Source organism: Nycticebus coucang, chromosome 7 (assembly GCF_027406575.1).
Source record: "Nycticebus coucang isolate mNycCou1 chromosome 7, mNycCou1.pri, whole genome shotgun sequence".
In the NCBI taxonomy this organism is placed as follows: Eukaryota; Metazoa; Chordata; class Mammalia; order Primates; family Lorisidae; genus Nycticebus; species Nycticebus coucang.
The window spans coordinates 75,149,995-75,162,224 of NC_069786.1; the positions used below are offsets into that span (position 1 = coordinate 75,149,995).

Consider the following 12,230-nt stretch of genomic DNA (forward strand, 5'->3'; position numbering starts at 1 on the left):
TTCACGCGGCTCCGCCCCATCCGCCGGCCGCTTCTTGCTGCCCAGCGTTTTGCAGGTCCCGGGCCGGCGTATGTCCCTCAGGTGTCTGGCACCCGTGTTGCTGCTCTCAGTCGCGAAGGTAGCGCCGCACGCTCGAACCGCTTTTCCTCGCTAACCCCGCTATTTTACAGCCGCTTTCCTCAGCCTTGGTTAGTAATGCTCGAGTTTCCAAAAACAAAACTGACAAAGAACGAGACTGTGGTTGGGATAAGTCAGAATATGGTTGTCATTTTTGGGCGAAAAAGGCTTTTCTTAAGGCGCCTAGGGATCTGGGTATTGGGAGTGGAGGCATTCTGGAAGGAGAGGGTGAGAAATAGTATCCTCTGTGGGTGTCTGGCGTGTCCTTAAAGCGCATTCTCGTGTCGGAGTCACGCATCAAGGTTGAGTCACGCACAACCAAGGTGGGCTGGACTCGAAAGAACCGCTGCACCGGGGCTTCTGCGCGGCGTGACAGGCATTTGCACGCACCCACCTCAGCGATTCGGAGCTGCCCCAGCTTGCTTTTCCTTCTCTCCTGGCTCGGGCTGCTCTTGGCTTTAAGGCCTCTAGCAGTGCAGGAAAAGCTCTTGACTTCTTACCAACCTCCTGAGATCTGTAGTTGTCCACATCAGACGAGGAAACTTGAGTATTGGGCATTTATTCTCCAATCTCACAGTTAATAGCAACAGATTTAACGAAATCTGTTTGACACACCTCCTCACCATTTTACTATGAAAACTTTAAAAACACAGAAAAGCCCACCGCCTAGATTTTATGATTGACATTGAACTATATCTGATTCATTACATCCATCCATCTCTCAATTCTTCTACCTCACTTTATATCCAAGTGAATACCAAAGTCTACCCTAAACGGAAGACCTGCGAAGGCCCGTGTCCCCCAAATTAGGTTCTGGGAAGAGAGATGTTATTCTACCTCAGTGAAAAGGAGCACTGGGCCTGCTAAATATGCTTTGCTTAAAGTTTGCAAAATTTCATTAATCTGAAAATTACTGTCAATTATGTAAGATGAAGATCACTTCCAGGGGGATTTTCAAAAACCAGAAAACCCCCACTTTTCTGACTAAGATGTCGAAATTTAGTTCCTTGTTTTAGTAACATAATTAAAATTGTTGCTATCCAAGATGAATCATTGGCTTGAGGACAATTCCTTGGGGCTCTTCTCTTCTCCTTGTGGGAGGATCCCGTGAACTGCACACTGTCTTCCTACGCGATAATGTCTAAGATCCTCTGAATATGAGAAGAATATGAAGCAGACAGAAATAGGAAGGATTTATTATCATTATTTTGAAGAAAAAAACAATCACCCAAAGGACTTGAGGCGTAGAAAATCCGAGGTGCCTAAATCGCCGCCCGCAGGACTAGCGCGCAGGGAGCTAGTGCTCGGGTGGGCCCGGAAACCGCGCGCCCAGCGGGGCTCGAAGGCCTCGGGGCTCGAAGAAGGGGGAGGAGGAAGGTAGTCCCAGTCCAGGGACCGAGGGCGCGCCGCGCCCGCCCGCCTTCCTCGCGCAGCCTCTCGCACAGCGGTGGGGCCGCAGGCCGCGCCCGCTCCTCCAGCCCCGCCGCCGGGGAGGGGTTTCCCGAGACGATCCGGCCCCTTTCATCCAGGAAGTGAAAGCGACGTCGGGGTCAATGAAAACAAACGGGGAGCCCGGGGGGAAGGAAGGCAGGCGGGGAGGAGGAAACGCCGGGGCGTGGAAGGGAGCAGCCGGGCCGCGGAAGCGCGAGCGGGGAGGCCGGCTGCGGGCGCGTTTTTGCCGTTGTAGCGGGAGCGGCCGCCGAGGCTCGCCCGGGGATGTCTGAGGCTGCGCCTCGCGGCCCCCGAGCTCCACGCGGCGCCCGCCGTCTCAGCCTCTAAGGGCCGCCACGTCCCGGCGGCGCGCGCGGGCTGAGGGCGGCGTCGTGCCGGCGCGGGGCGCCTCGGGAGGGGGCTCGGACAGACCGCCAGGGGCTGCCCCAGGCTCCGCGCCTACCCAGCAGCGCGGCCGCGCCGGGCCAGGAGGATGCGCGGTGCGGGGCTCTGAAGCATGGAGGGGGTTCTGTACAAGTGGACCAACTATCTCACAGGTACCGGGCTCGGGTGCTTCTGGGGGCAGTGGGGAGAGGCACAGGGCTTGGGCGGGATTAGGCGGGGAGGCTTCAGAGAAGGCTCCCCCGCCCTTCTGGTGGCCCGCTGTGACCCTCTTAGCGAATTGGCTCTTCTTTCGTTGTCAGGGCTTAATCCCTGTCTCTGCCCCGGTAGATTGTCTGGCCCTTTCAAGGGAGGGTTCAAGACTGCGCACCTTCCCGAAGGTGGGAAGTGCGTCCGACGACACTTCTTTACTTGGTAATGGTACTTCTCTTTTAAGAAATCCTTTCTATATTTAATTTCCTTAGCACTTTATTTTAAAAAGTTCTTTTGCTGAAGTTGTTCTAGGTTGGCAAGCATGATTTTAGAAGCTGTCTCCAGATAATGTTCTCTTAGCAATTATCAGTGAAGTATCTGTACATTTCAGAATTCACGTAACTGAGAAATAGCGGAAGAAATGCAATACAGAGAAGGGGGGAGCAGGCAAGGCAATTTCACCCTTGAAGTGGGTTCGAAAGAACTTCAAAAAGTTAGTTGTTTCTGCAGAAATGAGAGACCAGCAGGGAAGGGCTCCTTTCCATGGCGTTGACAGCCTTATCCTTAACCTTAAATCTGGGTTAAATCAACCAACAGTAAAGACAGTCATTTATTCTTTCAAGATCTCATTCTGGTAAGGCCAGGGTGGTCAACTATTTTACTGTGGAGGTGCCTTTCAATTCCAGAATTCTATGATCTCACCATGTTAGAGTAAGAAGAATGGGTTTTAAATATATTGAATAGTAAACAGATTTTTCGGTCCAATATAATAGGCAAAATCTTGCCTTGAACTCTTATTCACTGTGCTCAAAGTATTGAACCTCTTAGTAATTATGTGGCGCGCTCAATTTAGGTCCACCTGACCTTGTGCAAAATCTACACATAAATACTTTAAGGCATAAGTGTTCACCTACAGTTGCCCCTGTTTTTTGATTAATTAGATTGCTAATGCCAGATTTATAGCATCAAATGCTTTAACATTTATGATATGCTAATGTTTTATTCCAACTAAAGACAAATATTTTTTATTAAGCATATTCATATGGATGGTTGTGGCAGCGCCATTTTACTGTTTGGTTGAGGGAAAGTGCCAAAGTATCTTTCACCTGTTAGCAAAGTTCATAAGCACAGTGTACTGGGAGGTCATGCCTGAGAAACCATTTATGCATACCCCAGAGCAATGGCGATTATAGAGATGAGTCATAATTTAATACTTGAGGTGAAATTTGGTCTCGGTCATTTCCTCATCTCCTAAGGTACTGAGTACCAGCTGTTGAGCTTTTAACCACAAGTGTACTTTAGATTTTAATCTTTGCAGTGCATGTAGTTAACTTCTAGTCTGTATCATAGAAGTTTGCTGAAATGAAATCCTGTTTGGAAGAACTCTTTTTAAAATTTAAATATGCCCTGAGGGCATGCTGATCATCAATTTTAGTTCATCTCAGGTCATAAGGATGAGCTCTGTTCATACTAAGTGATCTCTGACCCTTACAATAAATTACAATACTTTGTAGAGAATAAGGATTTCAGTAACAATTGGTAATTTGAGGTAAAAATAATGTGTTTTTTAAAAAAGGAATACCCATGAATCTTTTTCACAGACACAGCCCCCTGTTATATAAATGTGTGAATCAATTAGAGATTGTTTCATTAAATATTTTTTTAACAAGGTACGCAAGAGATAATTAATAGGCTTGATTAGATTAATGCATTCCACCACACCTTTCATATTGCTATAAATTACTATGCTCAATATTTGTTTTAAAGAGATATTGAATTGCAGTTATATGGCTTTCAAAATCATAATTTGTTCTATAGGCACACTTGACCTTGGGTAGAGTAGTAGATTTTTACACTGCCCCCCCCATTTATAAGGAAAGATAATGATATTTATTAATATCATTTCTATGCATATTCAACACATTATACTTGCACAAATACACTGCATGTGTATACTGCCACGGATAATAGGCAGTATCTCCCTTTTTTGGTATTCATTCATTTATTTATTGTTACTTGAGAAATTGCTTTTTTTGGCATCTGTTGTGTGCCAGGCACCATTCTAGTTGCTGGGAATACAGTGCTAAAGAAGGTAGACAAAATCCATGTAGCAAAAGAACCTCTAGGTGTGTGTTTGTTTTTTGCCAGGTCCTATTAGGAGAGATTACAGTGTTTCATAAAAATGAATTTTCCAGGAATATGAAACTTGTTTGTTTTATTTAAATTATTTTGGACACATACCTTTCTAAATGGTATTATGACATTCTCTGCCTTCTTAAAGTATGCGAGTAAAATTTAACTTTTTTTTTTTTCGATAGAGACAGAGTCTCACTGTACCACCCTCGGTAGAGTGCGGTGGCGTCACACGGCTCACAGCAACCTCTAACTCTTAGGCTTACGCGATTCTCTTGCCTCAGCCTCTCGAGCAGCTGGAACTACAGGCGCCCGCCACAACGCCCGGCTATTTATTTGTTGCAGTTTGGCCAGGGCTGGGTTTGAACCCACCACCCTCAGCATATGGGGCTGGCGCCCTGCTCACTGAGCCACAGGCGCCGCCCCTTTAACTTTTTTTTTTTTATCATGATTCAATGTTCAAGTAAAGCAGTGGTTCTCAACCTTCCTAATGCTGTGGCCCTTTAATACAGTTCCTATGGGTTGGGAACAGGTTGAGAACCGCTAAGGTAAAGTCTTTTGGAAAGGTTAAGTCCTACATCTGTGATCAGGGTATAAAGTGAACACACCTATCTACCTTGTCTTAATACTATCTGGCCCTGGAAAAACCAAATTATTTCTTTTTTTTTTTTTTTCTTTCTTTTTTGGAGAGGCAGAGTCTCACTTTCTGGCCCTCGGTAGAGTGCCGTGGCCTCACACAGCTCACAGCAACCTCCAACTTCTGGGCTTAAGCGATTCTCTTGCCTCAGCCTCCCGAGTAGCTGGGACTACAGGCACACGCCACAATGCCCGGCTATTTTTTGGTTGCAGTTTGTCTGGGGCCAGGTTTGAACCGGCCACCCTCGGTATATGGGGCCGGCGCCTTACCGACTGAGCCACAGGCGCCGCCTGAAAAACCAAATTAATCATAGAGCAGGCTATGGCTGAAGTGACCGGTATTTGAACACCCACATTTTAGAAGTGGGTACATTTTAGCCTGGAACACTTGTGTTGAATCGTGATTTAATTAGTCATGAAAAGAACAAGGATAGTCACCCTGCTTCCAGCATGGTCACCATGTTATTAGTCAGTGAACTGTTGTGAACTATAGCATGTTTCAGAGAACAGCAAATTTGGATTTGTGAGAAGTGGGAGTTGTGTACCAAGGAAAGCCACCATCCTTGTTACCAGCTTTGCCTTGGAGTCAAGTCTGTGATAGTCACAGAGTAACTATCAATTAAATGAATAATTGCAGTTTCTATCTTTTCTGCCCTAGGGAACAGCTACAGAGAAGGGAAGTGGTGGTGGAGGGTGGCATAGGGAATCTGTTCTTTTACCATAGGGTAAAGCACTTACTGTGTTCAAGGGAGTTTGCCTAGATCTGTATTATATAGGAGGAGAAAGGTCACTCTGCAGAATTTAGAGGACCAGGTGAAACCTGAGAGGTCATCTTATGCAACCTTTTCATTTTGGAGATAGGGAATTTTAGACATTCACTGACATGAAAAGATGTTCCCCAGGTTATAGTTATCCCATTAAAGAATGATAATAGAGGCGGGGCCAGTTCCTGTTTTCTGTTGCTTTTCCATTACTTTCATAACTCCAACTCTATTCCTTTTTCAGAAAATAAGATAGTTCTGTACAGGGTCCTGTATAGGACTATTACTGAGGATGGGCCTTCTGGGTTGTTAATAAGAAGGTTGTGAGCACCAGCCCCAGTGCACTGGGGTTGGCAGGTTTGAACTTGGCCTGCTAAACAAACAAACAAACAAACAAAAAAGGTTGTGAGCCAGAAGAAAAGTATTACTTCCTGTGTTTATGTTAATCCAGAGGTTTCTCCAGAAATCTCTCCCAACAAAGTAGAGATTAATGCAAGAACATTTTGAGTAAGGCTTGGCCATTAAAAATTTTATTGTTGAAATATTATTTGAGAGCCAAGAAATAATGTGATAGCAGGTTTTGAAGTAACAGTTTTTTTTTTTTTTTTGAGACAGTGTCACTCTGTCACCCTGGGTAGCGTATATAGGCATCATAGTTCATAGCGACCTTAAATTCCTAGGCTCAATTGATCCTTTTGCCTCAGCCTCCTGAGTAGCTGGGACTATAGGTATCTGCCACAATGCTTGGCTACTTTTTCTTCTAATTTTAGTAGAGATGGGGTCTTGCTCTTGCTTAGGCTGGTCTTGAAATCCTGAGCTCAGGTGATCCATTTGCCTTGGCCTCTCAGAGTTTTAGGATTATAGGCATGAGCCACTGCCCTCTGCCTGAAATCACAGTTTTCTTTGTGATAAAAATAATTTCTTTCCTTATTAACCTTTTGTTGTTTATGATCTTTGTAGGTTGGCAGCCTCGTTGGTTTGTTTTAGATAATGGAATCCTATCCTACTATGATTCACAGGATGATGTTTGCAAAGGGAGCAAAGGAAGCATAAAGATGGCAGTTTGTGAAATTAAAGGTGAGTCCATATATGGGATTCTAGGAATTTGAGGTCATGGTAGTAAAGGGTTCGCCACCATACTCAGAACAAGAGAAAAACATCATTTCTGACCACTTAGGGATTCTCTAATGCCATTATATTCTCAGCAATTGGGAATGGCATTTAACAGTGTTAAACATTGTTTTTGATCTTTGGGCCCCTATAAATATACTTTGAATTGAAATCCAAACTACTTGTGCTGGTCTTCCAATTTGGATTTGATAAACGATTTCTTGTGGACACTTTAGTGTCCGTTTTGAGTCTATAAACCTTCTCTTTCATTGTACAAAGTTATTGTAAAAGTTGTAAGCCGAGCTGTAAAGATGATGGGGCTAGCTCTGTAGGGTTTTGTTAAAATACGAAGTCAGTGTCATAAATTGTTTTTTTGCTAAATTTGGAGATAAGCTTCTCTGGGCGATAGAGGTTGTTTCCTTTTCTTCCAAAAGGGGAGCAATAAAATAATAGGTTATGCTGTAATTTTCATGAAGGAAGATTTCTCGGACCATTGATTCATTTGTATGTGTGATTGGGCGTGTGGGGTGGAGGTAGGTAGAGTAAAATCAGATAAAATGATAATTATTTCTACTGAATTCTTAGCTTGAGTATTAGTGAAGGGTATTTTTTTTTTTTTTTTTTTTTTATAGAGACAGAGTCTCACTTTACTGCCCTCAGTAGAGTGCCGTGGTATCACACTGCTCACAGCAACCTCCAACTCCTGGGCTTAGGCGATTCTCTTGCCTCAGCCTCCCGAGTAGCTGGGACTACAGGCGCCCGCCACAACGCCCGGCTATTTTGTTGTTGCAGTTTGGCTGGGGCTGGGTTTGAACCCACCACTCTTGGCATATGGGGCCGGTGCCCTACTCACTGAGCCACAGGTGCCGCCCTGAAGGGTATTTCTTTAACGTGGTGAACTCTTGGTCATAGATACCAAATACTCCAGAATCATCTTACTGCTCTATGCATTTTCTTACTTAAGTTAAACCAAAGCAGCAGCTAATGTGTTGTGTGCTCATTTTCCAGGGCTGCATTGCTCCTTTTGTGTGATTTTGTGGTAGTTTTTAGTAGGATTTAGCCATGTAGACAAAGGAGAATTTTTGCTTTGGGTGCTTATCCTTTAGCTATATGTCTGCATCTTTGTTTTGCTTTTTGTTTTGTTTTTTTTAGAGACAGAGTCTCACTTTGTTACCCTTGGTAGAGTGCCCTGGCGTCACAACTCACAGCAACCTCCAGCTCTTGGGCTTAGGTGATTCTCTTGCCTCAGCCTCTGGAGTAGCTGGGACTACAGGCGCCCGCCACAACGCCCGCCATACCTGTTAGCTATGAATTACTACTGCTCTCTTAGAAGCGAGTCATGACTATATGAGATACAGAAACACATTAGCCTAGTACATAGATGTTCTTTCATCTTCCCTAAAATACGTGGAGTATAATTGTTTTTTATTTTTTATTTATTTATTTATTTTTTTGTAGAGACAGAGTCTCACTGTATCGCCCTCAGGTAGAGTGCCGTGGCGTCACACGGCTCACAGCAACCTCTAACTCTTGGTCTCACGCTATTCTCTTGCCTCAGCCTCCTGAGTAGCTGGGACTACAGGCGCCCGCCACAACGCCCGGCTATTTTTTTGTTGCGGTTTGGCCGGGGCTGGGTTTGAACCCACCACCCTCGGCATATGGGGCTGGCGCCCTACTCACTGAGCCACAGGTGCTGCCCAATTGTTTTTTATTTTTAATAAGCATACTGAAATGTACCAATATCCGTTGGCTTTCAGTGGACTAATTTTTTCGATTTATGTGCTTTCAATGACACTGTTGTTACCAATGTTTCAGAACTCTTTTTGGGTTTGTCTTATGAACCGGTTTATAAATCACACAAGCAAAGCACATTCAAGGCATTCATTTTTTTTTTTGAGGCAGAGTCTCAAGCTGTCGACCTTGGTAGAGGGCTGTAGCATCACAGCTCACAGCAACCTCAAACGCCTGGGCTTAAGCGATTCTCTTGCCTCTCCTGGGACTACAGGCACCTGCCATAATGCCCGGCTATTTTTTGGTTGTAGTTGTCATTGTTGTTTGGCAGGTCCAGGCTGGATTTGAACCCGCCAGCTCTGGTATGTGTGGCTGGCACCCTAGCCTCTGAGCTACAGGCACCGAGCCTTTAAGTAGTAGTTTTCTCACCTTACTCTCAAATTTGATTCCAAATGTAATTTGATCAGAAACAAAGCTACCTTTAGAGTTTAAAGATATACTTTAACTCAGCACCCATAGCACAGTGGTTATGGCACCAGCCATATACACCAAGGATGGCGGGTTCAAGCTCGGCCCCAATGAACCAAAACAACTGCAACAAAAAAATAGCTGAGCGTTGTAGTGGGTGCCTGTAGTCCCAGCTACTTGGGAGGCTGAAGCAAGAGAATCACTTAAGCCTGGGGGGTGGAGGTTGCTGTGAGCTGTGACGTCACGGCACTCTACTGAGGGTGATAAAGTGAAACTCTGTCTCTAAAAAAAAATAAATAAATAAAAATAAAGATATGCCAACCTTGAGGATATTTAAAAGATAATTGGCTATAGAATTCTAAGGTAATTCCAAAATGTTTTCAAGGCATGGCAACATTTTTGTTGTTGTTTTTTGTTTAATCAATTTAGTCATGAAAAACATAGAAAAGGGCATACATTTTAAATAACATTTAGCTTAATGAATGTTTACAAAGTGAAAACACTTGTGTAACTACCACCCAGCTCAAGAATTAAAATGTCTGTAGTCCCAGCTACTTGGGAGGCTGAGGCAAGGGTATCGCTTAAGCCCACGAGTTGGAGATTGCTGTGAGCTGTGACGCCACAGCCCTCTACCAAGGGTGACAAAAAAGGAATTAGAATGTTATCGGTATCTCAGACCCCTTTCTGTCAGGTCCTCTCAGCTACTAATTCCACAGAAGATGACTATTAATCTGACTTTATCACCATAGATAAGTATTGCCTGCTTTTGAACATTTTGTAAACGGAATTGTTTAGTATTTTCTTTTCTGTCTGGCTTCAACATTATATTTGTGAAATTTATCTCTGGTGTTCTACTAATAGTAGTTCAGCCATTCTCGTTGTGTAGTATTCCTTTGGGTGAATATCCCACAATTTGGGTATTTATTCTAGTATTAATGGATTTTTGCGTAATTTCCATTTGGGGACTATAAGAGTAAAGCCATTATGAGCATTCTTGAATATTTATTTTATTGAACATATGATGGATTTCTGTTTAGTATGTATCTAGAAGTGGTGTTTCTTTAACAGATGTTAAAGAAACAGTTATTCTTGTCACTTGTTAGAATGGTGTGGCAGGCTTTCTTTAGGACTGTTGTGACAGATATAGGGACTGCTGCAGTGAGGGTTTGCAGTAGGGGAGAGAGATTGGACTCAAATCTGAATAGAGCAAGGAAAAGTGGGAATTTATAGTCAAGCAATAGGCTCTGTGTGTGTGGGGTGGGGTGGGGTGGGGGAGGCATCAGTGGATGGAAACTTGTTAAGAAAAAACATCAGAGGTAAGTGAAGATTCTAGCTAAACCAACCTAACAGGATTCTTGTAGAAGGCAGGCAATGGTCAGGGCGATCAGACATCACCTGAGGGATGGAAGGGACTGGGAAATGTGGTCAGATTTCAAGGGTGATGAAATGGCAGGAGTGGGGGATTCTGGCTAAACTGACTTTGCAGTATTCCTACTAAAACCGGACTTTACTAAGATGAGGATGGCAACCTAGTTGAGCAGAGCTGACAAAAATTTGGTCAAGGAGAGAATCTTTTTCACAGATAATGCCAAACTTTTCTTCATAATGATTATATCACTTTATTCTTCAACTGATAGAATATGAAAGTTTCAGTTGCTCTGTATCTTTGCCAAAATTTGGTGTTACCTATTTTTAAAATTTTGAATATTTGATGTGTGCAGTAGTTTTAACTTGCTTTTCCTCCAAATCTAATGATGTTGAATACTTTTTCAGGTGTTACTGAGCCATTTGAAGTCCCTTTTCAAGTCTTCAGCCCATTTCCTAAATTCATCTCCTTTGCTTGTTGATGTAGGAGTTCTTCCTATAGTCTGAATGAGTCTTTATGTTACATGTTTCTTCTTCCACTCTGTAGTTTCTGTTTTCTTCCTGTCTTGTGTCTCTTGATGAACAAAAGTTCTTGGTAGAGTCCAGTGTGTTGAATTTTTTATTAGAACTTTTAATGTCCCCCTTAAGACATCTTCTGTGTTACTCTTCTTGAAGGTTTATTGTTTTTCTTTTTATATTTAGATCTATATATGAGCTCTGTAATCCACTTAATAGCAGTCTTTCCGGTTATCTTTGTCAGATAGCAAGTGACCACATATGTGTGGACTGTTTGTTCTGTTCCATGGCCTTATTTTTATATTCTTGTGTATATATCACTGTCTTAATTTCTTTAGCTTTGTACTTTTTAAAAAATCGATAGCCTAATAAGTCTTTTAATTTTACTCTTTTTCAGTATTGTCTTGGCTATTATGGGCCTTTTAAAAAATTTCCTTATATATTTTCAAATCTGCTTGTAAATTTCCACAAATATCTGCTAGAATTTTGATTGGAATTGCACTGACTCTGTAGATCAATTTGAGGAGGATTGGAATCTTGACAATATTGAATCGTCTGATCCAGTAACATGGTGTTTTCCTATATTTAGTTAGGTATTTCATTTCTCTTAGTAACATTTTTTTTAGTTTTGTGTTCAGAAGTCTTGTTCGTCATTTTTTTTCCTAAGGACTTGATGTTTTGGAAGCATCATTTTGAAGTTTGTGGCCTTTTTAGGTGACAACTTAGGAGGGGACCACTCTTGATTGGGCACATAAATTCTAGTGTGTTTAAAAGTGAATCATCTTATTTTAGTTTCATCCTGTAGTAAAATCATTTTATTTTAAGGTAGGTATTGGTTCTTTTGCTAGTATTAGCAAATAACTCTTTTGCTAGTATTAGCAAATAACTTTTTTTTTTTCCAACCAGAGCATATTTATTTAATATATATCACAAGGGCTCAATAAGAGACTTAATTTAAAAAAGAAACAAAACAAAAATGTCACCACAGCTCAAGATACAGAGTCCTATACAGAAATCAAGGAAAGGATTGACCATTGAAGGAAACAATAAAAACACAATATAGGGAGAGGCCTGATAGCAAATAACTCTTACAGCTTGGGATTTCAGTAGTTTTGTCCTAGCCAAGAAATCCTTTTCACTGTCTTTAATTGTTGCATGATTATATCTTTCAGTATCTACACCTAAGGATGGCCCATGTAAGTAGAATAATAAGATAGCCAAGCTTCTGTGGTGCTTATTTGCCAGGATACCCTGAGCATCTGGTCAGTATTTTCAGTTATTAATTATTCAAGTCAGGGTTTCTTCCAGACATTTTAGGTCCCTTGTAATTTGGCTCCACGCAGCTTATCTATTCACGAGTATAAACTA

At 42.5% G+C, this 12,230-nt stretch overlaps 1 protein-coding gene across 3 annotated transcripts in view; it reads left to right on the plus strand.

The window, feature by feature from the left end:
- The first annotated feature begins 50 nt into the window (after positions 1-50).
- Positions 51-12,230, plus strand: part of PLEKHA3 (pleckstrin homology domain containing A3) — a 30,836-nt gene continuing 18,656 nt past the window's right edge. Inside the window, exons 1-2 of one of the 3 annotated variants that reach the window (XM_053597065.1) lie at positions 51-118; positions 6,633-6,749. In XM_053597065.1, the coding sequence (XP_053453040.1) occupies positions 6,728-6,749 (22 nt within the window). In that variant the 5' untranslated portion in view covers positions 51-118; positions 6,633-6,727. Of the gene's footprint in view, positions 189-1,651; positions 2,106-6,632; positions 6,750-12,230 lie in introns of those variants that run through there. The other 2 variants (XM_053597064.1, XM_053597063.1) reach the window with 2 other exon arrangements.